The 25,213-nt window shown below is 55.2% G+C and overlaps 8 protein-coding genes across 8 annotated transcripts; 4 read left to right on the top strand and 4 right to left on the bottom strand.

The window, feature by feature from the left end:
• Positions 1–2,605: 2,605 nt before the first annotated feature.
• Positions 2,606–4,188, bottom strand: VDAG_01594 (zinc-regulated transporter 2; the record flags this gene model as incomplete). Its single annotated transcript, XM_009650480.1, has 6 exons — positions 2,606–2,640; positions 2,694–2,821; positions 2,878–3,794; positions 3,851–3,996; positions 4,022–4,048; positions 4,101–4,188. 6 exons carry the CDS (start codon positions 4,186–4,188, stop codon positions 2,606–2,608), a joined length of 1,341 nt encoding a protein of 446 aa, XP_009648775.1.
• A 2,466-nt stretch (positions 4,189–6,654) lies between these two features.
• On the top strand, positions 6,655–8,580 carry VDAG_01593 (cation diffusion facilitator 1; the record flags this gene model as incomplete). Its single annotated transcript, XM_009650479.1, has 6 exons — positions 6,655–6,700; positions 6,865–7,280; positions 7,334–7,360; positions 7,407–7,619; positions 7,905–8,325; positions 8,393–8,580. The coding sequence occupies 6 exons, from the start codon at positions 6,655–6,657 to the stop codon at positions 8,578–8,580; spliced, it is 1,311 nt and encodes a 436-aa protein (XP_009648774.1).
• Positions 8,581–9,210: 630 nt separating this feature from the next.
• On the top strand, positions 9,211–9,669 carry VDAG_01592 (uncharacterized protein; the record flags this gene model as incomplete). Its single annotated transcript, XM_009650478.1, has 2 exons — positions 9,211–9,408; positions 9,550–9,669. The coding sequence occupies 2 exons, from the start codon at positions 9,211–9,213 to the stop codon at positions 9,667–9,669; spliced, it is 318 nt and encodes a 105-aa protein (XP_009648773.1).
• Positions 9,670–9,997: 328 nt separating this feature from the next.
• On the bottom strand, positions 9,998–13,261 carry VDAG_01591 (acetyl-hydrolase; the record flags this gene model as incomplete). The annotated part of the gene is made up of 3 exons (XM_009650477.1): positions 9,998–11,976; positions 12,030–13,070; positions 13,184–13,261. The coding sequence occupies 3 exons, from the start codon at positions 13,259–13,261 to the stop codon at positions 10,066–10,068; spliced, it is 3,030 nt and encodes a 1,009-aa protein (XP_009648772.1). The 3' UTR covers positions 9,998–10,065.
• Positions 13,262–13,845: 584 nt separating this feature from the next.
• On the top strand, positions 13,846–14,528 carry VDAG_01590 (pre-rRNA-processing protein TSR2; the record flags this gene model as incomplete). Its single annotated transcript, XM_009650476.1, has 2 exons — positions 13,846–13,882; positions 13,942–14,528. The coding sequence occupies 2 exons, from the start codon at positions 13,846–13,848 to the stop codon at positions 14,526–14,528; spliced, it is 624 nt and encodes a 207-aa protein (XP_009648771.1).
• Positions 14,529–14,545: 17 nt separating this feature from the next.
• Positions 14,546–16,247, bottom strand: VDAG_01589 (BSD domain-containing protein). Its single transcript, XM_009650475.1, has 3 exons — positions 15,933–16,247; positions 15,114–15,855; positions 14,546–15,057 (listed from the first exon to the last, which is right to left on the bottom strand). The coding sequence occupies exons 1-3, from the start codon at positions 16,119–16,121 to the stop codon at positions 14,723–14,725; spliced, it is 1,266 nt and encodes a 421-aa protein (XP_009648770.1). The 5' UTR covers positions 16,122–16,247; the 3' UTR covers positions 14,546–14,722.
• Positions 16,248–18,910: 2,663 nt separating this feature from the next.
• On the top strand, positions 18,911–21,317 carry VDAG_01588 (Chap1; the record flags this gene model as incomplete). Its single annotated transcript, XM_009650474.1, has 3 exons — positions 18,911–19,912; positions 19,973–21,054; positions 21,113–21,317. Exons 1-3 carry the CDS (start codon positions 19,448–19,450, stop codon positions 21,315–21,317), a joined length of 1,752 nt encoding a protein of 583 aa, XP_009648769.1. The 5' UTR covers positions 18,911–19,447.
• A 1,432-nt stretch (positions 21,318–22,749) lies between these two features.
• On the bottom strand, positions 22,750–24,821 carry VDAG_01587 (protein kinase C; the record flags this gene model as incomplete). Its single annotated transcript, XM_009650473.1, has 4 exons — positions 22,750–23,820; positions 23,880–24,035; positions 24,090–24,217; positions 24,569–24,821. 4 exons carry the CDS (start codon positions 24,819–24,821, stop codon positions 22,750–22,752), a joined length of 1,608 nt encoding a protein of 535 aa, XP_009648768.1.
• Positions 24,822–25,213: the final 392 nt, after the last annotated feature.

The following is a 25,213-nucleotide window of genomic DNA, read 5'->3' as shown; positions in this document are numbered from 1 at the left end:
TATAGAATGAATCACAAGTCACATGTATTTGGTAGCGGTGTTGCTCACGCGATCTGGGAGTTGTACTGTGTACCAGAGGGAGACATGTTTGTGCCGCTAGACTAACGCATCTAGCCTGCACTTCTTACGCTTATTGTGCAATATACAAACGCACACATGTGCCAGGAAGACGTTGGCCATTTCACCAATTGTCAAGCCCCTTACTCTTCTATCAGCAGGTTCTCGGTCCTATGGCTTACATATAGCTCCGGTAGACAGCTTTTGTCCTTGCTTCAATACATCCAGCCACACTCTGGTTGACTCATCAAGTCCACAAAAAACCATCATGAAGCTCTCTGCTACTCTACTGTGTGCCATATGCCTCACAGGCGTGTCAGCTCTGGAAGGCGGAAAGCTCATTGATGGCGTATTCACTGCCTACGACGATATCTTTCAGCTGGGTAGCATCACCAGCGTAGATAAGCGCAGTTTTCTGTTCCCCAACCTCAATTCTCTGATTGTAAGGCTATGCGTCTGTTTTGCATTATGTTTGCCCACTGACACTGTTATTTGGCCAGCCTAAGGAAGATCTGCCGCCTCGTGTGGGGAGAAAGGTCAAGTTTCGGTCCGGTTTGCTAGGCGGCTTGATCCCGATTGCCGTTGATGTGGATATCCTCTGACGTACTACCTCCTTGTGTAGACTTTTCGGGCTTGGGGATGAGTTTTTCAATCCATAAATATCTCAGCGTCTTGAGAATGAAGACTGTACCGATCAGAAGTACTGCGTCAGTCAATACATCTTAGCTTTGTGTAGCCCAATGGAGAAGCGAAATTCCTAGCTACTCCCTCAAAAGCCTCCGGTGACACTCCTCCAGCTGACGTTCTTAGCGGTAGTCTTTTGCGAATACGCCTCCTTCATAGGTGGTGCGTCGCCAAGACGAGGACAAGGGGAAGCTTGCTGCGCCTGTCGTGATATAGAGCTGTCTTTTTGTGACGAGAGTCTCTTCCATGTCCGGTGAAGAAAGGTTACGCTTGAAGTTGGATCGAGGTATTGGCCTTCAATTTCAGCACTCTCTAGCTCAGGAGAGGCTCGCGAGGTCGATACATCCCCATCACCATTTCCCTGATTTGTGGTAGACGATTCTAGGCCAAGAAGGTCAGGCTCCATCACACTGACCTTACGAGAACCATGGAGTGATGAATGTCTAAGGACAGATGTCAGCACGAAGTGTTTCAACACTTCACTGCAGCATTGTATGCAGGGATGGCAAATTCCAGGCAATCCAGGACAATTTGATCTCGAACACTAGAGATTCGCGCTATATGTACGTAGATTCTGAGTTCCTGGAGATCAATCTTTCTATAGCTTCTGGCAGCGACCCGGGTTCTCGTGGTGCCGCCTCTGGGCGAGGTTGAGGGGTTGGCGGTCTCCCACGACGATACGTCGCATCGTATACACAAGAGAGCTGTCGCTTAGTGCAGCAGTCGCACGGAAGAGTACCGGAGCACTTAAGCTTCTTCGCCTTACAGAAGTCGCAGGCTCGACTAATCTTCTTTTGACTTGCGACGATTTTGGGGCTCAAGTGAAGGCGCTTCCCTGGGAGAAGTGCCCGACCCTGACTGGCCTCGTTTCCTAGACGATGATGCGTTCGATATCATACTTGTTGGCGAAACATGAGATGCCCCGGGTGCTCCTCAAACGGACCCATCTCCAAGGTTCCTCCTGAATATGGAAATGGCTCGTAGAGAATAAACTTCGATTTTCACTTTCGTGATGTACTTTTAGATGTGATGCATTCTTCCTAGTGAGGGCACGATGCAAATCTGCACTTCTTCAATCAAGGAGACAGTCGCGGTTCTGATCTCCGCCCGAGAAAAACCTGTCTTAGCTTGTCCCCGGGGTTCCAAATAACAAACCCTGTGGACTGCTTCAGATTTCATTGCGACAGTCTCGCACGTGGGAGGTGGCGCGGGGTTCAACAAGCACGAGTGGCACCAGCTCACCACACTTAAAGCTTGCCAGACTTATTGCCATTGATCTCGAATTAATTCCAGCGTCCCCTGCCCATACCCTTCACCATACAGTCTTGGCTACGAGCGGCCTTTACATGGAGGTTGTATCATTAGGCCGTACGTGTCATCAGAGGCATTCCATGCTTTCGACGCCTTGAATCCTGCTTCCTCTCTCACCCTACATCTCGTTCTTGGCACCCGGTCAGTTTCACGCACGTACCAGGCTCATTCTCTTCTCTAGAAACGCAGACCCTGGCCTAGGAAAGCAGACAAGGGGTAAACGAGTGTGGTAGATTTTTGTGTGATTTTCTCTCTTGGCTGGCCGCATGGCACTATTCCAGAGTTTGCCTTTGGAGCGTCCAATGTTCTGTGCGGGAAGGCTCTGGGCCTTTGGTGACGGTAGGGACAGGAATTGTTTGTGTTGCGAGGCCGGGCCACGTTCCTGCGCATGATGGTCTCTTCTCTGAAGGCCCGGCCTGGTTTATTCGGGATCATGATGCTGAGGCGGCATCTTGTGTGTGAAGGCTGTCGAAAGACCCCTGAGACGAGTCTGCTGGCCGACTCGTGCGAGTGGTGGAACCTCATCCAACCTGGGCGTGGCGAAGCGAGTGCCCTACGCAAAAGCACCGACAACGGACATGCCGGCGGCTACATCTTGAGTCAGCGAGTGCGTCGAAGGATCAACTTGAGGAGAGACTCACCGCCCAGCAAAACCCATGCGAAGGCTACCCTCTTGTCCTTCTTGGTCATCACGAGATCAGCCTCCTCCGACAGGAAGTCTTCGGCGAGCAGATCCACCAGAGCGGCGTAGAGCAAGAGACCAGAAGAACTATTTCTGGTGTTAATTCCCGGTTTTCGAGACCAGTCTGGGGATGGACCACTTACATCGCATTGAAGACACCGACAATGATGAGGCCAAAAGCACTGTTGGGGTCGTAGCTGCCCCTCGCCACCAGACCGATGGCCTGACCGATGGGTGCCGTGGTGCCAAAGGCGAAAACAAGTAGCCATGGCCGTACGCTTCCTTGGGGGTAGGGCACCTCCGCGATACGTGAGCCAAGACCGAGACCCTCAAACATCTGGTGGAAGATGATGGCGACAACCAAGATGATGAACCCGTCAATGGTGAGCGAAATGGTGATGCCAACAAAGATGGAGTGAAACAGGATACCGCCCTCGAGTAGCGTAATGTTCATTGACATCTTCCGATACACGGCAGGGTCAACCATCTGGCCTTCGGCGTCAAGGTGACCCTCGATAGCAGGGACGGGAACGACGGAGACACGGCTCGCAGCGCTCTTCTCGTTCATCTGTCCCTGCGAGGCATTGATCATGTTCATCATCTCGAGGCGCTGGCGGACATACTGCTCGTAGAACACGACGAACCAAGGGGGCATCTCCGAGTCCGGAGGCGGGGCAACAACGTTGTTGGGATCGCGGAAAGGGTCGTTGACATAAGGGTAACGCTCGTCTTTCTCCTGGCTGTATGTAGCCATGGCGACCTTCTTCTCAAAGTACAGGCTCTCTTCGTCATCGGCATCGAAGGTGTTGCGGAACGGGCGGGCCGGGCGGACGGGAGGCTGCTGTTGCTGGACTGCCGTGGGACGCGGGCGGTGAGCGGTCACGTCGCCGGTTGGGCCGCCGTGGGAGTGACCGCCGGTCTTGGCGTGGAGGTACATCTCGACCGTGAAGAGTGCGAACATGGCAGCCATCATGATGACACCGGGCATGGCCGGGTATTGGCTGGTGAAGAGGTCGGGCAGACACGGATCCGTCAGGCTTGCGAAAGCTGTGGGCAAGAGCTGGAAGCGAAGCGTGAGACGGAGCGAGCATGCTTGTGAGGGCCTGAATGACTTACATGAACAAACGCCGTGGCAACCAAAACGCCGGTACCAAAATGTTTGCAAGCAAAGAAAACCTTGGGAGGGACCTTGAGCCACTTGACCTTCTTAGCCACGACAGGGAAGCCGGCACCTGAGATGGTTAGCTCATGTAGATGTGAGACTGATCGGTGAGAACAGCTCCTTACCAAAAATTGACGCCGCCAACACCAAGACTACACCGTATTAGCAATCATTTTCTCATGGTGCGCTCTGCTGTTGACTTACATAGGGCCGCAACGTGAAGGGGCAGGTCATAGTCCCCTGGCTCTTGGCCTCCACCGCACTGAGGCTTCGCATTCGGAAGGGGGTCCATTCTGCAGCCTAGGTTCGTGCACAGAGAAAAGAAATTGAAAAATGAGAGCCAAGAAGTGAAGCGAAGAATACAAGTTGAGTATGAGCTGCCAAATTATCCAGGGCGCGTACGGTACTCGTAATTCCAAAAAGTGAACAAAATGGAGGGAATGAAAGGGACGAACGAAGCTGTCCCGCAGCTTCAACACACGAACAACAGACGAAAATGACTCTGCAACGAAATCAGAAGATGCCGAGTCCTGAAAGGAAAGAAACGAGGCCAAGAGGAAAGGAAATGGGGCAACAGTCAAGACCTAGCGAGACCTTCCCAAGGATGGAGTTTGTTCTGGTCACGGCCAGTCGCCAGCTTTAGTAGGCCTAGACGAACTCGAGCCGCAACGAAGTGCAAGGTCACGGACCGGAACGGCAAGTATTGACGCGTCCGTTCTCACGTAGAAGCAACGGATCATCGGCTTGACATGACACAGAACGGTGGCAGTATGATGCCAAGCCTGCAGCGGGGCATGGAGACAACAGAGACCGTAGCATAGCTCATCGAACAGCGAGAAGGAAGAGCCGACTCTTGGCATATAGGCCTACCATACTAGTGCTTGGCAGGTATCGTGAAGATCAATTCGAAGTTGAGACTGTCCGTCTAAGCATGTTTTGCCGGATATGGGCTTGGGTCCAGTCCGATTCGAGAAAAACGAAGGACAGTATCACCCAAAATAGAGCATGGCACGCTGCTGGGGGTCGAGGCCTCGCCAAACGGAGGAAAAGAACGGGGGGCCAGGGGTCCAGAGTCGGAACGATGCAAGGGCCCCGGTCGACGAAAAGGGACCAGGGGGCCTCAAGGGAAGAGCCTTTCGGCGTGAAGCGATCAACTCGCCGCAGCAAGACGCCTATTTCAAATAAAGGTGTGAAACCGGAGATCTTGGACAGATTGCCGCAATATGCCAGCACAATTCTGGTCAGAGCCAACGGCTCGTTTCAACACTAATGCAGCATGCGTCCGCCAAAGCCCGGCAGTTGTGAATTCATGAGACGAGCTAGGAGGGAAGCTGTGCAGCGTAAACATCATCAGCCAAGGCTCAGCAAGGGGTTCAGGGCTGTGTGGGCATGCGGGTGCGGGTGCGGATGCGGGTTGTCTGGGGGCGGGGAGAGGCTTTGGGTTGAGATGGCATCAGGGCAGTGCAGTGGCCGAGACAGCTGGTCGCTGGAAATCTTGCAGAACGAAACCCATGCCAAGAGGCCGACAGAAGGGATCTTCTTCTAATGGTTGCCCTGTCATAGCTGCGACGGTCACAGTATTGCCAAGACGTATGATAAGAAAACCATCTGGTGAACCTTCAGGTCAACCACAGGGAACGGACAGAGTTTGGGCCTGCGACTATGGTCCGCAATCGCCATATTGGATGAAGGATCAATTTCGTCTGCTAGCCGAGTTCCGATAGATGAGGGCAGGGCGGCGACACATTGATGGTTGTGTTGCGGTCGCATCAGGTCTTTCGTGACTAGCCATTCTTCTCGTTGGTACCTCATGCGGATGACTGAAAACTTAGGCAGTACGAACGTCGAATGTTTACTTTTCCTTTTGCTCATTTTCAGCTGCTCGAGTAAGGTGTGGGATGGGTATAGCTGACGGTTATCGATCACTTTCTGTTCCATCGAGTGAAGGCATTCGCGGCTCTTGAGCCTCTGGCACAGTTTTGAAACGAATGGTGCACCAGTCACTGGGCGCTGCATGGGCATCGGACGTGGGCCCAATCCCTGATCGCCGTCGTCATCCATGCCTTGTGGCGAGCCAGGAGCCAGCAGACAGGAGGCCCAGGACCTGATGCCAAGTACGACAAGAGGAAGAAAGCTGGGGTCTATTATCTCCGTCTCTGGGGGAAGACGGGACGAGGTCTTGGGCCTCGCGCTAATCCCTGAGAGGGATAGTCTCGACACGGCTTGCCTCAGTCGGTTACACTTGGTCCTTACCGGAAATAGAAGCCCAGTCCCCTGACTCCAACCACTCCTCGCGCCTCGACCCTGGGACGACAGAACTTGACGTCGGACGGCATGGTCGCCATGTGAGGGCCATTGCGGTTCTTGGTGGGGTTTGGCCGAGGAGCATTGAATCCGAAGACTAAAATCCCATCTTGGGATGAAAGGGCAAACCTGGATTCCGTGCTTCAGCCCTGAGGTGCCCCTCCCGAGGCCCCCTTGTTCGGAGATTTGTATGTGTTGAACCTCCTTGAATCCAGCATGTCGCATTGCTAGGAGTGCCTCAAGCTCACCACACTGGAACAAATTCTCCGAACAGGCGAAGCGAGATGGCTGGAGGCCTTTTGCTGTGCTTGTGTATGCTGTGTGTCTGATATATCATTGCTGCTGTTGAAGCGTGTGAAATGTATCTCCCCAGACCTTTCTTTCCCTAGCATTATCACACGCACCAACCCACAGCCACTTCGACGACTCGTAAGCATTGTCTCATATCTCTACCATGTCGTCCTCAGCACAGCCTGAGAGCAACCCTGTCCGGCCATCAGGTTCGTCTTGCCCTGTCGTCTGAGCCTCGCTTCTGCTTGCCGTCTCGCACTCGAGATCACCGGCTCCCCAACTTTCTCCTTTGCCGATCGCCTCTTGGTACCCATTGCAGCCCCAGCATAGCCACAAACGCAGATACGGCGGCCATGTACTGATCATGGTGAAGGCGGCTCTGCCCCAGATGAGGCTATCATCCCAGCACTGGCGACAGCATCCGACGACAAGATCACCCCCGCGATCGTGGGCGATGCTGACGTCTCCACCGTCCAATCATCCACGGCGGGTATGATTAACCGCCCTGACCCTATGGACTTTGGCCGCCACCGGCGCGATAATGTCAACAAGAAACAAATGGCCATAGACCACCCCAAGGGGAACAAGCGAAAGCTCACAAAGTTCTACACGCGCCAGAACGAGCTCATCGACCAGTTCCTCGGAGCCGATGACGAGGAACGTCTCAAGGTCGAGGAAGATGAGAAGAATCAACCCAAGATCCAGTTCGCCATCTGGGCCTCGTTTGTTCTCAACTTTCTCCTCTTCGTCATCCAGCTGTATGCAGCCGTCTCAACTGGATCGCTTGCGGTATGATCCTATTTCGATGTAGTCTTGCTGGTACACGACTCATTGTTTGATAGCTTTTTGCAACGGCCACCGACGCCTTTGTGAGTCCCGCCTGTCCCGTTTAGAATAAACACTCGCAGCTAACAGGTCGTGTCAGATGGACTTTGTGTCATCCCTTGTGATGCTCGTCACCTCGGCCTTGGCCGTCCGTCCGAGTGTGTACAAATACCCCGTGGTATGTGGCGCGAACCTGAAGCGAGGTCATTCATGCTCACTCCGCAACAGGGACGAACCAGGATCGAGACCATCGGCATCATCCTCTTCTGCTGCTTGATGACAACTGTCGCGGTGCAGCTTTTGGTACGTCGCATCAGGCCTGCGAAGTGCTTGATGCTGTTGAAAATGTTGACTCGCCAAATAGATCGAATCCGGGCGACGCCTGGCCGAGGGCGAGAGCGATTCAGAAGCCCTGCACCTAGTCCCCATCATCCTCATCGGTGTTGCCATCTTCACCAAGGGCAGCCTCATGTTCTACTGCCTCGCGTACAGGAAATACCCCTCTGTTCACGTGTTCTACGTGCGTCTCCCGCGCCCCGAGTCTCACCAAACGCCGACGGGTGGTGCTGTGTTGCTGACGTTCAGCAGATCGACCACCGCAACGACATTGCCGTCAACAGCTTCGGTCTCATCATGGCTATCGTGGGCAACAGGTTCGTGTGGTACCTCGACCCGCTCGGCGCCATCCTCATCGCGCTCCTCATTCTCTTCTCCTGGGTCTCAAACGCGTTTGAGCAAGTGTGGCTTCTCGTCGGCAAGTCGGCGCCGAGGGCCTTCCTCTCCAAGCTAGTCTACATGTCCATGAACCACGACGAGCGCATCGTCAAGGTCGACACCGTAAGCGCTCATCCGAGTAGTAAGGCCAGTGGCCAAATTCTGACGTACAAGCAGTGCCGTGCCTATCACGCCGGACAGCGGTATTACGTGGAGATTGACGTAGTCATGGACGAGGACACGCCACTTCGAATCTCGCACGATGTGGCGCAAGAATTGCAGCGCAAGGTCGAAGGTGAGTCCGATGACGCTGTTTCTTCTGGCACGCGCCTCATCGCCGGTTGCTGACTTTCGGTTTGCAGGTCTAGGCGACGTTGAGCGGGCCTTTGTCCACGTCGACTATGAGCACGACCACAGCATCCACACGGAACACAAGCCGTTGTTCGAGAAGAAGAAGAAGAGCAGGACGCTGAGAGAGGTTCTGACAAGGACGAAGAAGGAGACAGAGCAGTCAACGCAAGATGGTGTTACCACGAAGGGAACCTCGTGAGCTGGAGAGCGGAGTCGGCGGACAGAGAGTGCTTGTTGTGAGAGCGAGGCAATCTCGAGGACAACAAAAAATGGCGAGTATTCGGTAGCAGCTGTAATTAAGTAACAAAATGTACCACATGAGTTGCTCGAGGTTTCGAAGAACGCGTGGTTCCGTCTGCTGAAGGCTACCAAGGTGAAGCTATTGAGTTTCTCCAGTTCGGGCGACTTTACGAGCTCCTCGCGATCGCGGGTGGTCGAACTCAGCTTCACTCTTCCTCGAGCCACTTTCTATTCATGCCGGCAGTCTGTTCAATTGATGCTACCATCTCTAGGTAGGTAAGTAAGGACAGCAATGTTACCGTCTCAAGCAGTGTGTGCAAAGCCATGGAGTCGCAGTGCTCTCCGATGGGCGCACGTCGACATGGTCCGTGCACAGACCGCTAGACCCACCCGAAGCAGCGCATCCCCAAAATTTCCCAGAGCCTCAATCCGAGCATCAAACCACGTACCAACTTTGACACCCAACGAAACCCGCCCCTACACGATCTCCCCTCGCATCAACGACCGCAAGCCGCGCGCATATCCGTACACGAACTCCCCATCGCCATCAACCACAAAAAAGGGGTCACCACCCGCCGCCCAACCGATCATGCAGCCCACAGCCTCCCTCCGCGTCCTCGGCTACCGCCACCTCCGCCTCACGACCAAGGACGTCAACAAGGGCTTCTACAAGGGCAACCGCACCGGCTCCATGGGCAGCCACACCCGCTACGGAGGCTACAGGATCGACTGGGCCAAGGTCCGCACCTTCGCCGTGCCCGAGAGGCTGTTCGAGGCCGATTTCAAGGTGCGCCTGGCCCCTTCCTCCCTCTTTGCCGGCCCCTCACCCCGAGACCACGACCGGCGCGGGCGATCTTGCCGAAACAAGGGGGCAACTTCGCTGCGAGCGAGCGCGGCTGTGAGAATACGAGACTGACGAGTGTGACAGCTTACCCCGTTTGTGGGGAACACGATTAGGAAGGTCCGCGGACAGTACGACACTGCTGAGGGCCCGAGGAACCCGGCGGCGTACCTGGAGAGCTGGAAGCTGCAGAACGGCAGGACATAGGGGTGATTTGCAGCATAATTCAGGTGTTGGAGAGACGATGATGTAAAATTATACACACAAAGTCCGCGGTCATCCCGACGAAGAGGGAGGCACAGACTAGCATGGGCGACGCTGCGGAACACCGCGTTGGTCGCGAGCTCGGCTCTACTGGAAGAGCTGTATACCCTTTTGGAGAAATGTATCAACATGTACAACATGAACTCTTGCTGACCGTTCACATTGAGTGCAACACGTAGACCGAGGTCGAGGATGTACATCGGGAGCACCCTACAGCTTGAAAGCGTCATGATAAGGTACGGCGGTAGCACAAGTCAGGATCCTAGACAAGCGAAAAATACCTAAATATTACTTATTACTCTTCTTTGGCTTTGCGCCAGTCTTTGTCTAGGTCTTATATCACCTACCCGCAGAAGCTGCCATGGGCAAATCCTCGGCGGCTGTCACAAACATATCCCTCTCCATCTGCGGCCTGCCCAACTCTACCATGGGCGTGGCATAAGCAGATGCAGGACCTGCCGCCATGGGCGTGGCAGCATCGAGATGCTCCGAGACAGGCCGTGAGTTCGTGCCCTTGTCTGCCGCAGGAGGCATGGGATCAGCAGAGCGCACATCTTGGACAGGTGCCGTGGACTGTAGAGTCATCATGCTCGCCGTGTCGGCCTCCTTACCCAATGAGAAAGGCACAGCCAGTCCATTTACAAAGGGCCGCTTGCCTGCGACTTCCACCTCGGGCTCCGGCCTTGTGCCAGCATCGGCAGCACTTGTAGGCGGTATTGGGCTGACGGATCGCGCGTCAGGAGCCGGCGCCGTCGACTGCAAAGTCATCATACTCGCTGTCTCTGCGTCGTGGCCCAGGCGGAACGGCAATCTCTTGACTGCTGCACTTGTTTCAGCGTTCTGCGCCGCATCCGAAACGTCAGTCCCGTTGCTCATGGTTCGGAGAGGACTCATCGGCCTGACGTTCGGCCCAGCTGCTGTGGACTGGAGCGTCAACATGCTAGCAGTGTCCGCATCTTTCCCGAGGCTGAAGGGCATTGCATATCCATCGATAAAGGGCCGCTTGCCAGCGACCACGGTGCTTGGAACATGCGTGGGACTAAGCATGCCAGGAGATCCAGCGTCGTTCCCGCGAACAACCGCTTCCTCCCGCTGGTTCTTCCCCGCCTCTCGCCTTAGCTCGATGAGTGCGTCGACCGGTGCAACCCTGTCGTCGAGCTCACTTTGCTGTGAGGTTTGGTGTTCGTCGACAACAGTACGACTCCTGCTTCTTGGGCGACCTGGTGAAGTAGGCGGTGCCAGTGTAGCATCATCAGCCTCGCCGTCGACATTCGACGGCATTGGCACGCCGCGATCAGCCTGTGTTGCGGTCGTTTGCTCCACCGCGTCCCGCTGGTCAGCCTTTTGCTCCCTCTCCACTGTCATTTCGTCATGCTTTGAGCCCCAAAGCGACCACAATGCGAGACCAAGACTTCTCTTCTTCTTATTGTCGACCTGCTCTGCGGAAACCTTCCTACGACCTGCCAAGGCGGTTGGTGGAGGGGTTTCGCCATCGCAACCGACGAAGCCGGACGCGATATCCTTGACAATCTGTTGATGCACTTTGGTTTTCGCGCTCGAATACCTGCTGTCCCACCGCGCCTTCGTCTCGAGCCATCTCCGGACAGGGATCTCCTTGGCGACCCCAATGTCCCTCTTGTCCATTGTACAGCTGGCGAGCTCGGAAGGCGCCTCCAGGTTATACACGCCTCCGTGTCGCGTAACTCTTTGCCTAATCATGTGCCCTTTGAAAGGAGGCAGAGTGTCTCCGGCCTTCCCAATCTGGGCTTTAAGGGGGTTGTTGCACGCAGCTGCAGACTCAATCTGAGCTTCCCACTCTGGCTGTGGCTGGTCGGTATCGCTGCCAGAGGAAGAAATGACCGAGATGTCATCATCGTCCAGAATGTCGATCTCGACTTGTTGAGCTCGGGCGAGAGCCCACGCCCCAAATTGGGCAATGGATCGATACATGTACTTTGCGGGTCTTGTGAAACTGAGAGTCGGGGCGACATGGCAGAGGTCATCCCACACCTGCAGCTGAACGTCTGTTGGCTTGTACCGGTTGAGCTTCTCGCGATCCGCATCGTTCATCTTTTCGTCTGGTGGAGCGTATTTGGTGGGATTGGCACACTTGTGAGCCAGATAGATTTGTTCATCACGAAGAACCTCGCCGCCACCGACCATAATGAGCAGAGGCGGAAGGCCTCCCAGGGTTGGTTGCGTGACGGGGCTGACGAGTGGGTGGTCAATGAGCTGGTTGGTGGTATACATCTGGAGAAGAGTCAATTCAAACAGTTCTTAGTGTCAATACAGGCCCAGCTCACCTGAATCTGATCCTTGACGGTCGTGAGCTTTCCGTTAATGGTGACGGAGAGCAGGACTGAGGTCTTCGGCACGTCGGCTTCGAGCGGAGCCTCAGGCTTTGCTATCGGGTCGCCCTGTGCATCATGCCCTTCGGGTGTCTCCAGTTCAAACGGATTTCCTTGTTTGGCTTCTAACGTGCTTGGCTTCGCAGCACCCTTGACTCCCTTCTTCGTCTTCGCAGCTTGTTCTTCCATCATGGCCAGGTCGTCCTCGTTGGGCGGTGGCCATGCCCGCGATGGCTTGTGGTGGAACCCGGACGTGGGGATATAGTCGAACGGCGTATCTCCCGCTACACTGGGAAAGGAATGTGTCAGGTCGACCCAGGGGCTGATGAGGATGGCGCCAGCAGGAAGAGGAATGCCTTGGTCACGCAGGGTACAGAGCATCGACATGACCATGCCGCCACCGGCTGAGTCGCCTGCGAGGATGATCGTGTTCGGCTCCTGGATGGTGAGGAGGTAGAGATACGCCGCGATGCAATCCTGCAACCCACAGGGAAAAGGGAACTGCGGCGCCAGTCTGTACTTCGGCGCAAAGACGCGAGCCTTGAGCTTCCGGGCATGACGCTGCATCTGATACCTGTGCTCGTCGACGCTTCCGAAGAAGTAAGCGCCACCATGGACGTAGAGCATGACGCGCTTCCCGGGATCTCCATTCTTCTTGCGCTCTTGATAGTGCGCTTTCATCTCGATCCACTCGGCCTTGAGCGGGCTTTTCGGCCTCCTCCATTGCCACCACTGACGGCCGCCGACTCGCGCAATGCCCTCCTCGCCCAACTCGGCCTGGAGTAACGCGGCGGCCTTCTCGAGTAGCTGGTCGGCGATTGTGATCTCGTCAACCCGCACCCATTGCGGATGAGGTACCCATTGTGCGGTAAACGCTTGAAGTTCTTCCACGGTATGGTGAGAGGCAAACTGGAGAAAGGACCTGACGAGGTGGAGGCCTTCGTCGTAGGACAAGTGGGCGGTGGGCTTCTGTTTGAGAGGCTGACGGTTGAGGTACTGCAAGCCAAGATGTGTCAGTGGGACCTCTCGTAGGAAGGACGAGATTCTAGACCGTCCACCCCGAGTGTTTGGATGTGGGATTCAGCCTCTGGAGTCGGGGGTTTACACACATGGGACAAGAGTGTGGAGACGACGGTCGGCGTCACGGCCAATGACACAGATGTCGTATTGAGCTTGAGTGGGTTCATCGTGGGCTGGTTCGTGGTTGTGTCGCTGTCGGAGGCGTTGTCGTGTGAGGTTGTGATACGGCGAACCAAGCTGCCATGGGCGACGCGCCGAGCTGGAGACCTTGAAGCTTATCGTGGGAGTAAGCTCAGAGCTCGGGGCAGGCGATGGGAATTGAGACAAGTCCAGTTGCCTCGTGCTCCAGAAAGAGAGCCAACAGCATTAGGGGCATTTCCTCATGTTATTAGCCCATCTTGGCCCCAGGGTCTAGTGATGTCATTTCTTGGCGCACATGCCAACGGATTCCTGCCCCCAGCCGGGCAGGGAAGACTCACGGGCACCTTCTTCTTCCGCAGCCAGTGGCCCTTTCCCCTGGAGCCGAATCCGTTTGCGGGGAAAGGGAGTCCCTGTCTTGGCCTGAGGAAGGTCCCCCCCACCGCACTCAGCCGTACTGTGCACAAATCACAGTGCTATCCAGCGCCCGCACGCATCGCTGCACGCAGAAAAGATTTCCTATCTGACAGCGACGAAATGTCACCCCTCCTCGTGCATAATGCCCCTCCAACACATAGACTGACCACTCGGCCGACCATCGCAAAGAGTAGTCATGGCTTCGAACGGTGCCCCGGCGGCTTTGACCGCAGGTATTTCATTCTCTTCACAGTTCATCTTTGTAATACCAATCTCTGACCAATATGAACAGCCGCCGCGCAAAACAACTTTGAACAAGCCGTCGCCCTTTCCCTCCACACGTGGCCCGCCCTCACCTTGTCCGTCCAGAACAACTGGGGCGGCGAGGCCTCTTCCGACAAGCGCGACTGGTTCGCCGGTGCCGTCGTCGATCTGTTTGCGCCGTTTGAAAAGGTTGTCAACGGCGTTGCGACCCCCAAGGACGCAGCGGCTGCCGCCGAGGAGGAGCCCGATGTTGAATACGTGGAGGAGTTTCTCCTTCAGGTCATGTGCGACGAGTTTGAGGTCAACATTGACGACGAGTCCGGCTTTGATGTCGCCCAGGCCATCATCAAGTTCCGCACCGACTGCGCCAAGGGCAAGTTTGACGATCTCATCGAGCTGCAACGCAAGTGGGAGAGCAAGAAGGGCAAGAAGGTCCAGGTCGCCCAAGGAGAGAGTCCCAACCAGGAGGTCGATGATGACGACAGCGACGACTACTCCGACGACGACGAAGACGTCAACATGGATGAGGCGCCCCAGCTGGTACAGGTTCCTAAGGAGAAGCCCGCACCAGAGGTGGACGAGGATGGCTTTACCACGGTGTCGAGGAAGAGGTAGACGAGACAGGAAGCATGAAACAACAAACAGCGAATGATTTTGACCAAGAACTGGGAGTATGGACCGAGTGCGTCCCGAGCGAGGAAACAACCCACGTATTCACAAGCTGCCGCCCTGAACGGCCGTCAAAAACGAAACCCCTGAAATCACCCGCCTCTCCGGAACGCCAGAACCCAAAACTTCGATCACGCATTTTATTCCCAATCCTCGTCGCTGTCGTCGCCCTTGCGAGAGTCCTTCGGGCTGCTGGGCGCCTGGCTGGCAACGCCTGAACGGGCACCCACAACATCGTAGCTCGCCTCGCTATCGGCCTGGGACTTCGCGTCGTTCGACGTACGCGACTCGGGTGCGGGCTTAAGGGTGGAAGCGGCTGTGGACGGGTGAATGGTGGTCGAAGACTCCACAGAGGCTGGTCTCGCGATCTTGGGCTTCTCCTCGGCCTTTTCAGACTTCTCCTGCTCTGCTTTGGCCGGGGGAGACTCGTCATCCGAGTCGTCGTCCCAGCCGACCTCGTCTTCGGCGGACGCGGCTGATCACGCTCTGTTAGCCATAAATCCATAGCCTCTTAGATAGTATCCAACTTACCCTTGAGAAGATCTCGCCGCCTTGTCTCGGCAGCATCGAGACCGTGACGCAGGAAGTAGTACCGCTGCCAAAACTCGGCATAGGGCACTTGATCCGGCACCAGCTTCTCCATCGTAGAACGGAGCTCGGGATACTTGGAAAGATCCTCCGCAATGTCTGCCGTCTTCTTCTCGGCGTCAAATGTCTTCGCCCAAGTCTTAAACTCCTCCGTGGCGGGATCCTTAGCGAAGCTCTCGGGGCTTGTGTGGACAGCGTGCAGCTGTGCGTCCTGGCGCGAGGTGTGGATGACACGCTTCCCTTGCGCGTCCTTGCTCTCAAAGAGAACCGTGTTGCTCTGGCTGCTTGCTTCCGTGGGCGGTGCTATACTGACGGCATCCTTGAGGAAATTGGAGATGTTGGTGCCGAAACGAAGCAGCGCCTCGTCGGCGGCATCCTCGGCCTTCTGCAGATCCTTCAACCTCTTGGCAGCCTCGGCGCGAATCTTCGACAGGTACGTCTCGGAGTTGCTCAGCGTATCTTCTGATGTCGAGGCGCGGGCCTTGGTAGGTGTCGCTTCTCCCTTGTCGTCGCCCTCCTTTGTCTTGATCCCAGATGATTCCCCCTCCTGCGGTGTCGTCGTCGTGTCGAGAGTGAGGGCCCGTGTCTGGCTGATAATGGAGCTCTGGAGTCCGCTGAGGCCCTTTGCAGCATCTTGTCCCAGCTCAGTAACCTCTTTCGAAGCCTCGCGGTACACTGACTGGCCCTGGTCTCCCGCGTCAGATCATGAATCCTCGGGCCCTCCTTCGGCGAGGGACGTTGGAAGATGGGGAGGTTGCGCACCTGTTTGACAGCGTTCCCAAGGAAACCGCCTAGCTTAACGCCCCATGGGCTGTTGGCGAGAGCTTTGTAAGCTTCCTGAATGTCGTCGTTCAGGCTCACTTCGGGCTTGCCATCATTCTTGTCGCCGTCCTTCTTGTCGTCATCCTTCGGATAAGCATCCTGATTGATCTGGTCGTACGCGAGATCCATGGTGTTCACACTGCGAGCTAGCTCTTCGAGAAGGTTCACAAGGGTAACAAAAGCTTTTGGTTTGGTTTCCGTGAGCTCGCCCGGCGATTGTTTTGCTGTCATGCACTTCCAATAGAATGTGCTTGAGGCTCTGGTCCCCTGACGTGACCTCCAGAGAGAACCAAGCGGGGTTGTCTGGTTTCCAGCCACCAATGGCGCTAGACCAACCCAGCTAGCGCCCCGTCCGCAGCTGGAGCTTCCGAGCCGTTTGATCCCAGGTCGCGAACAATCAACCACCACGCTTCGGTCAGTGCCGTACAGAACACATGAGTACGCAAGATATTGGCAAGTGCCTACCTAATTCAATCCTTTTCGCACTTACCCTGGAGCGCATGTAGACGGGACGCCTACTGGGCCAAGACACGACCACAATCCCAATTCATGTTGAGCCAGGCCACGTAGACCACGAGCTTGACCCGCCTTGGATGTCACCTGAACTTTCTGGTCGACATCACTATCGATGGGGCACCAGGCGACTTTCAACGTGCCATACTGCGCGTCGCCGTTCCTGCCCACTCGTACGACATGGTGGGTGCTTATCATAGTCGCAGTCAAGCTTGGGGGTTTGCAGGTTTCACTAAGCTCCCTAGATGAGAAGACACTGAAACTAGCATGGGAAACCCCAACAGCTTAATGTAGAAACAAAGCAACTCAGCCAGCCCCGTTAAAATACAGCAACACGGTAACCATTTCGCAACGTTGACAAAGCTTCTCTTGCTCTGCCGTCCTGTTATATGAGGGACGGTCTTTATCGTACGGTCTGAACTCGGATTCCGACGTCGAAGATTGCTGACCAACTGACTCTTGGTGGAAGAGGTGTTTGATAGCTGTTATAGTACGACGTCATCTCTAATTGACGTCTCAAACTGTGGTGGTCGGAAAACCGGTAGGGGATGAACCTATATCCCCCTGTCTGGTGGTCCGTGGACATGCCTTGAAACTTACGGCCAGCCTAGATCGCAGTGTCGCTTGAAAAGAATTAGATTGTAAATGAGTGTATATACGATCCGCCGGGCACGCAACGACGTGTAAACCTTCCCCTCCACACTAGTTAAGATAAATTGTAAGGCCTGGCAGCTGGGTATATTTTGCCTTGCTCTATCGAAACGACGAGTATATATGTAACGATTCACCGCCATCCCTACCCAATTAGGTAGCTTATACCGCGTGTAGTCAAGGGCGCATTTGGTGGAGGCTGAGATCTTGCCCCGGAGGGACCCGGATAGCACCAGTTTTGTAGGGATGACTGGTCACCACAGAAGAGGTCAAGCTGTTGGTAGATCACGTGTGCGGGGTGTCGCGTCCATGCAAGGGGTTGCGCCATTCGCCGGGTCGCAGTCCGTTCAACCCGTCGTTTGATCGGGGAAATACGTTACTCTGGCGCAAGCCTTAGAAGGATCACGGCGGTAACGGCAACGGAGACATCGGGATTAAGCTGTTCGCTACTCGGCTAGAACAACAGCCTAGCTAGGCCTATGGGATACTGGCTACCTGGAGCTATTGACCAAGCAAGGAGCTCCATTGTGTTTCAAGAATGCATCGAGTGAGTCTTGATGTCAGCTTTACACGTTGGTGAGAACATACCGTTTCGATGCCGATGGATTTATGATGTCGATACGCCTGGCTGTTCGACAGACTCAGGTTCGGCTGATGCCGAGGAAATCATCCCGTCTTGAGCCGGTGGCTGCATTTCTACTGATCTCCCCACCGCAACGGGGCATTCCGGCTCCTCATCAGTCAGGTCACCAGACGCATAACCCATACGGTGACATTGTCTGCACACGACGTGCAGCACGTGGTAGATGAGGATGACGAATGCGCAAGGCTAAGTACGCCGTTGGTCTAAGGGGGGTACTTTCGTGTGAGCGAAGGGCGTAATGACAGATGGTCAGGATTCTCATCGGCAGGCTGGCTCCAGCAGCTGGAGAGGTGCAACGACGCTAGAGCGGTAACGGCCTGGCTTCCAGCACGCTGTGTTTGGTAAGGCATGTGGTACTTGAGATGGGGTCCTGAGTCATCTCCACGTCTTTACTCGGAACGGAGTCGCCGCCATCGGGGTCGGGGCATAATCCGGCCGTAGCTGCTTTGTCTGGGAGGTCTGGTGTCTTGCCACCATGGCATGGAGTACCTTATCTGCGCTTCCACCTCAACAGTTCGATCGCTCCTGAGCTCTGGGATCGACGCGGCTTGCCAGTGACGGTTCAGAGCCAATTCCTCAGTGCGCTGCTGATGCATTGGGGAGGACAGGGCAAAGTGGCAAATATTCGGGCTCAGACGCCCCCTAGAATGTTGGATAGGGACGTGAGAGCTGATGAGACGGGGCCCTCGACAGTTGTCAGGGACAGGACTGGCTTTTGAGTTGGCTGGGGAGACGGCTGGATCCTGGCAGGTGCCGAACAGGCCGCGCCTGCCGTGTCTCGATTCCCTTGATCCCCAATGGCGCTACCCACACATCCTGGTTAGGTAGCAGGTACAGTAGTTACCTAGGTTCTTTCCCCCTTTGCCCCTTCCTCCTTCCCTCCCACCTCCGCCCGCCCAGGCAAGCCCAGTTCCGGGAGCAGCACCTCCTCCCCCAAGCAGCCCAAATCCCTGCCCCTCCATTTTTGCCTGGCAGTGCACAGGCTGACAAATTGACGTCGAAGGGGCCCGTCTGGATTTCTTCCCCTCCTCTCGATGCGATTCCAGTCCGTCCACCCACATCACCGTCTTTCTCCCTCCACATTGCCGTCGCATGCCAAACTCGTCCGTGGCCCCCCAAGCACCAGCCCAACCGTACGCCGAATCTTGTCGAATCTGGACGTGCAGAATCCAGAGGCAGGTCGACAAATCTGTCCTCGTTCCTCCCTTAGTCCTCCCGCGCGCCCAGGCAGACATCTGCACCTCAAAGGCATCCATATCCATCCCCCCCACCTGGACCCTTCTTTGCCTCCGTCACCTCTCCAAACCGCGACTTGCACCCAACATTTGCATCAAGTATTCCGACCGTCAAGCATATTTCTCATCGTAGAAATTGCCGGGCTTCCATACAGTCAAAGTCTACGGCACATCTCAATTGTGGACACCTCCATCACACCTGGTTTCTGCGATTTTATTGACCTGAGTGGCTGCTCACTGAGTCACTTCACACAACCCGATCATCGTCAATTCTGTCGCCGTTTGGTCCTGCCTTTTCTGGCTCCAGACGGCCCAGTCTTCTTTGCGCGTCGTCGCACAAGCATTGCATTGAAAACTTGACCCCCGTCACTACCACGCCTATACACCACCGTCCATTCCTCTCAAGAGACGCGATGGCTTCGACCAACGCTCAAGCGGGGTCAAACAACCTCTTCCTGACTCCGCAACAACAGAGCCTTCTCTTCGCCGCTCTCAACTCCAACAAGCAAGCGTCTTATCCCTCGCCTGTTGTCAAACACGTGTCCGAGTCACCCACCTCTCTTCAAACATCCCCCAATCAAGGTGCCGGAATCAAACGTTCCACTGATACTCCCTATCTCGACAATTACGACTATGACTTTGGCGACTCGAGCTTCGACTTTGAATTCGCGGACACCAGCCAGGCTTCCATGATTGGCGACTTGCCTAACCTGGCCAAGACAGGTGGCAACGAGGGCGAGTCTTCGGACAAGCGGGCTCACCCTGACGATGACGACGACGACGACGAATCTCCTGGCAATGACGCCAAGAGACGTGAGAGCACGGAGAAGGTTGCGAAGAAGCCCGGGCGCAAGCCTCTGACTTCAGAGCCCAGTTCGGTAAGATAGGCTGTGGATCAAATCATTTCGTTGCTCGTCTGCTGACAAGGTGGTCTACAGAAGAGAAAGGCTCAAAACCGAGCTGCCCAGCGAGCCTTCCGTGAACGCAAGGAGAAGCATCTCAAAGACCTCGAGGACAAGGTCGATGAGCTTCAGAAAGCGTCCGAGGCAGCCAACAACGAGAACTCTGTACTTCGCTCCCAAGTCGACAAGATGACGTCTGAGTTGGCTGAGTACAAGAATCGCTTCGCCGCCATGAACAGCCGATCTCTCTCACAGAACAAGACGACTGGTCTTGGTTTCGGCGCGCCTGCCCTTGGCAACTTGAATGATGTGAACTTCCAATTTGAATTCCCCAAGTTCGGCGTCTTGCCCGGACCACCGGCTGCTACCAAGGCCTCTCCCCAAAACTCGACTGCATCGGTTTCGCCTCACCAATCTTCTGCCCGCAAGCCTATGAGCCCGCCTCAATCAAAGTCGAGCAGCGAAAGTCCTCTTGGCGTTGGTTCCGATCTCAATGCACTGCCCAAGGATGACATTTCCAGCTTTTCGTCTTTCTTCAACCCTGCCATCACACGGGGCTCCATGTCAACATCGCGCGCTAGCGTTGATTCCAACCCATACAGCTTCAACAATGGCACCGCTACCAGCTCTCCATCATCATCAACGCAGTCGAACGCTGGCCCCAGTTCGTCATGCGGGACATCTCCTGAGCCGTTCACCCAGTCGCCTATGGGCTTCAAACCTGTTGAAACCATGACGACCATTGGCGAAGAGCAGACAGCATTGACCACAGATCAGAACAACAACAGCAGCAACAGCAACTTTGGCCACTTCGCGAGTGTTGACAACATCAGCTTTGACTGGCTTGCTCAGCAAAACGGTGGTCAATTCGACCCCCAACTTTTCGGTGATTACCGCGATACACAAAATACTGTGCTTCCTACGGCAACGTTTGACGATAGTTTCTTTAATGATGCTCTCGACACGGATTTCTTCATGCCATACAACATGGCCCCAAGCCCGGCTGTTTCGAAGAAGAGCAACAACTTGATCGATCAGATTGACGCGGCGAACAATGCCGACGATGAGGTGGCCAAGCCTGATCAGATCGAAACAAACTACGGTTGCACCAAGGTTTGGTAAGTTGAAAAGATGCCCAGTGACCACCAAAAGCAGTAACTGACTAAGACGTTGCAGGGAACGACTACAGAACTGTCCCAAGGTTCAGAACGGCGAATTTGACCTCGATGATCTTTGCTCCGAGTTGCAGAAGAAGGCCAAGTGCTCCGGCCAAGGTCCCGTCGTCTCGGAAACAGACTTCCAGAAAGTGGTTCAGAAATGGATGGGCAAGGATGCGGCATGTGTCGACCCCCCTGCGCCCGTCAACGCCAGCCAGCATTGAGGAGCGGCAGCCGGAAAGGCCCTTTGGTAATGCGGAGCAGTAACAAGCAAATGATGGTCTGATGACGAAACGGCGTTTTTTCTGCTTATTGGATGAAAATGGCGGTCCCTGGTTCAAGAAGAGCCCGAACCGACCGAATACCACAGATGGAAGGAACATGGATGGGGCGAACGGTCTTCTTTTGAGAGATTGGGTTGAGACTGGTATGGTAGGTATGCTACGGGCAGGCGGCATCAATTGATAGCCTCGATTCTCACATGGTCTGAAGGCGGACGTCCCCCCCTACTCTTCTTTTTCCTTTGATTGTGGGAGACAGTGGCGGGGAAAATTTTCATTCTTTGATGATATCAGGGGATGGGGGTTTGGTGATTTGTGATTTTTGCGCAATGTCACAGTATTGAGTAACACAAGTCCTGTTGGTCATAACAAATTTACAAAATAACAAGAACATGTAACTTGGTACTCGAGATGAGACCAAGAGTATCGAACGTTCGAAACATGGTGGCTGCATCTCGTTATCGTTGCTACGCGCGTCAAATCACACAGGCCCTAGATATCTGCATACAGGGAGGAATCCCGAGCAGTAGCTGGTTGTTGAACTTTCCGTTCACGAGACCCAAGATCGAATACGACACAAGCCGAAGTGACGGCAAGTTGGCTGGCAATGCATGTTGAGGTATCATTAATGCTTTCTAAGATCAGATATCGTCTCCTTGCTCATGTCGACACCTGACACCCCCAACCCGCCCAGCACGTCGTCCTGTGGCAGGCCGCCCCTTATGACTCGAGCATAACGAGGTCAGGCGAGCCGCGGAATTATCGTTCTCCACAGGACGATTTCACCATCCGCCCTCCTCATTATTTCAACAAATGTTTGTACACTGGCAAGCTCGCCGTGCTAATGTCTATACCGGAAACCCCAATTCTGGAGAGAAAAGAAAAAGGAAGGGGGGAAAGCCTCGCGGGCTCATCTGCCTTCTGGTCCCCGAGCCGGCGGAGAAACGCCATTGACGACGAGGTTGAAGGAGAGGAACATGAATTCGTCAGCGTCGTTGCTTTGTTTGAGAAACAGCCGGCCATGTCTTCGAGTCGGGTCCTGCTTCGCACGTGGTGGTGGAGGAGAGTTCCTTTGGCACGGGAGCCTGGCACACGTGGGCCGCGGAGGGATTCGATATCCCCCAAGTAGTAGGCGGTTTGCGCAGGCTGCGAGGTGTCGTGTCGGGGGCTGACAAGCCTCATGGCCCTCGGAGTGACACGCCATATTTCGGGATTCAGGCACGAAAGATTCAGGCAACGTTCGTGGTGCGGCCAGTCTAAAGTAAGGAACAACCGACTTGCGCTTTCTGGACCGTGCATGGCGCCGTTCGTCCAGCTGGCTCACTTCCCAGCCAGGGTCGCTCGAGTCAACTCTTGAGGATCGTCGCAGAGGTCTCTAGCCAATGACAACACGGGCACCTTCCTTGCCCAATACACCTCGCTCTTTGGGCTTCGGGCTGTGGCCTCGGCCTTTCTTGCGACTCAAGAAGCCAAAAACGCCGCCTGAGCCTTCGATCTTGTCGCCGACAGCATTTGCATCAGTAGGAAGCGTGGCGTCCTGCCGGGCCAGATCGGACCAGCTACCACCACCGTCGAGTGTTACCTGGACGCCACCCGCCGGGCTCGTGATCCTCTTTGCAGTTGGCGGTGCCGCTCTCTGGTTCGCGTAGTCTCCAGAATGCTGGGGAATGGGTGGTGCTGGTGGCGGTACCACAGAAGCAGGTCGACTTCTGGCGCCTTGCACGGTTTCCTGTCCATTTTCACGGCTTGGCGTCTTTTGTAGCATGGCGGGTTGGTATAGCTGCTGCTGGGCTCCGCCATTGATATTCGCCATCGCAGCTGGCGTCGCTTCGTCTGTAGTCAAGGCTTGAGGTGCTTGTGCCTGGTTCATGTCGCCGTTCAGGCACCCGTTCATCGCAGCCTGCTCCGCCATCCTATTGAGATCAGCACCAGTACCAGCACCTACACCAGTACCAGCACCAGCGCCGGCGCCGGCAAGAACAGCAAGCTCGTACTTCTTGTACGCCGCGACGGTGTAGTCGAAGGGCTTGAAGTCGGACTCGATCATGCGATACAACTCATCCTCTCTGATCTCCTTGTCTGACGCATCCTCCTTGAGACGCTCTCGTGGCTTTTGGCGGCGAGCTCGGGCTTCGAGAGGTGCCTCTTCAAGCAAGAGTTCCTCCAGATCATAAGTCGCATCGAAATTTGTCTTGTCCGAGGCCGGTACGAAAACGGGGTCAATTCGCTTCTGCTCCAAGTGATCAAAGTTAAGCACGGCGAAAAACTCGTGGTTGATAAAGCTCTCCCAGGTACACCCTAGTCGTTTGTCTGGATTTAGCTCCAGAGCGTCGCGGATGGCGTATAAACACGGAAGAGTGACAGGCGGCGATGTGATAGGATACTTGGGGCTCGCAGACTGGATCTGGTTGCTGAGGGTGCTCTCAGAGCTGCCATCGAAAGGTCGCTGCGTGAAGGTGAGTAAGAAGAAGCTCAACACAGGCTGTGGGGAATGATATCACAAACCTTGTTGTAAATACACTCGTAAAACAAGACGCCCAAGGACCACCAGTCTGCGCGAACATCGTAGCCTTTGCCAGCATAGACTTCTGGTGCCAAGTAGGCTAACGTGCCCGACTTGCTTGTCAGCACCTTGCCAGGAATGACATCAGACGCAACGTTCTGTGCACATGTCAGTAATCAAGCAGCACCTGTCGTGTCGGTTCAGAAACTCACAAAGTCCGTCAAATGCACATGACCATCTGCGTCGAGTAGGACGTTGTCCGGCTTGACGTCTCGGTGTATGATGCCTTGGCCGTGAATGTAGCGTAACGCGCAGCCGAGCTCCCCGATCCAGAACCGCACTGCATCCTCGGTGAACGTTTTCCTTGAGATGTGGAATCGCAAATCGCCACCGCTCATTAAATCGACAACCAGATACCTGTTTCAGCTTGGTCAGCCTCGGTGTTGAGTGCGCAGTACAGCGCGTTGTATCTCACATGTACTCTATATCTTGAAAGCTGTATCGCAAGTTGCAAATGAATGGATGGTTCACATGCTCGAGCATGCGTCGCTCGCGGATGATATTTCGCACGCTCTCAGAGCGCACAACTGAGCGAGAGATCAGAGTCAGCACGGGAAAGACATTGATGCGGGAAGGAAGGGTGCCGACGGCAAGCGACAGCCGTGTCTCGAATCCAGGCAGGGTGCCGTACCTTCGTCTTTCCGAATGTATTTCAGCGCGAATGATAGGTTCGTATCCTTCCTCTCGACGATGCGCACCTTGCCGAAGGCGCCTCGACCGACGACTCGAAGAAGACGGAAGTGGTTGAGGTTCACTGTCGACCAGGAAGAGAGCACCAAAGTCAGCCTCTCTGCAGTGGCAAAGAATGAGGGGGAGGGGGGGTTTGCGAGAATCTGCGTACCTTCGCCGTCCATGTCGACGGGCTTGCCCTGACTGTTGCCCATGGCGAGCTATGGGGGACTTTCGCGCGTGCTCTTGTCGGTATCGGTAGTGGCCTGGGTTCTTCGGGTTCGATCATAGGGCAGGGCGTATTCGAGATCAATTGAACAGCATCGTCCAAGGAAGTCGGTGTCGAGATGGAAGGGGCGAGCAGAAGACGAAGTGGAGTGGAAGTCGAAAGCAGGGAGTGGAGTCGTCGCAGTCAGCTGGTTCGGGCCTTGACAGGGGATGGGAGAGTGCGGAGCAGGGTCCAATTGCTTCGAGTGACGGCGTGGGCGTGAACAATAAACGGCCGGGGTGAGAAGATCAGAAACGATGGGCCAAAGCACACTAAAGCAGGCTAGGTTCGGGTGGCCGACCTGGTAGGAGGATGATCGGGGTTTATTGCGGGCGTTGG

This window comes from Verticillium dahliae, genomic scaffold, assembly GCF_000150675.1.
Source record: "Verticillium dahliae VdLs.17 supercont1.2 genomic scaffold, whole genome shotgun sequence".
Lineage (NCBI taxonomy): Eukaryota > Fungi > Ascomycota > Sordariomycetes > Glomerellales > Plectosphaerellaceae > Verticillium > Verticillium dahliae.
The sequence above is the reverse complement of the archived record's forward strand: the minus strand, read 5'-3'. Positions and strand labels throughout refer to the sequence as shown.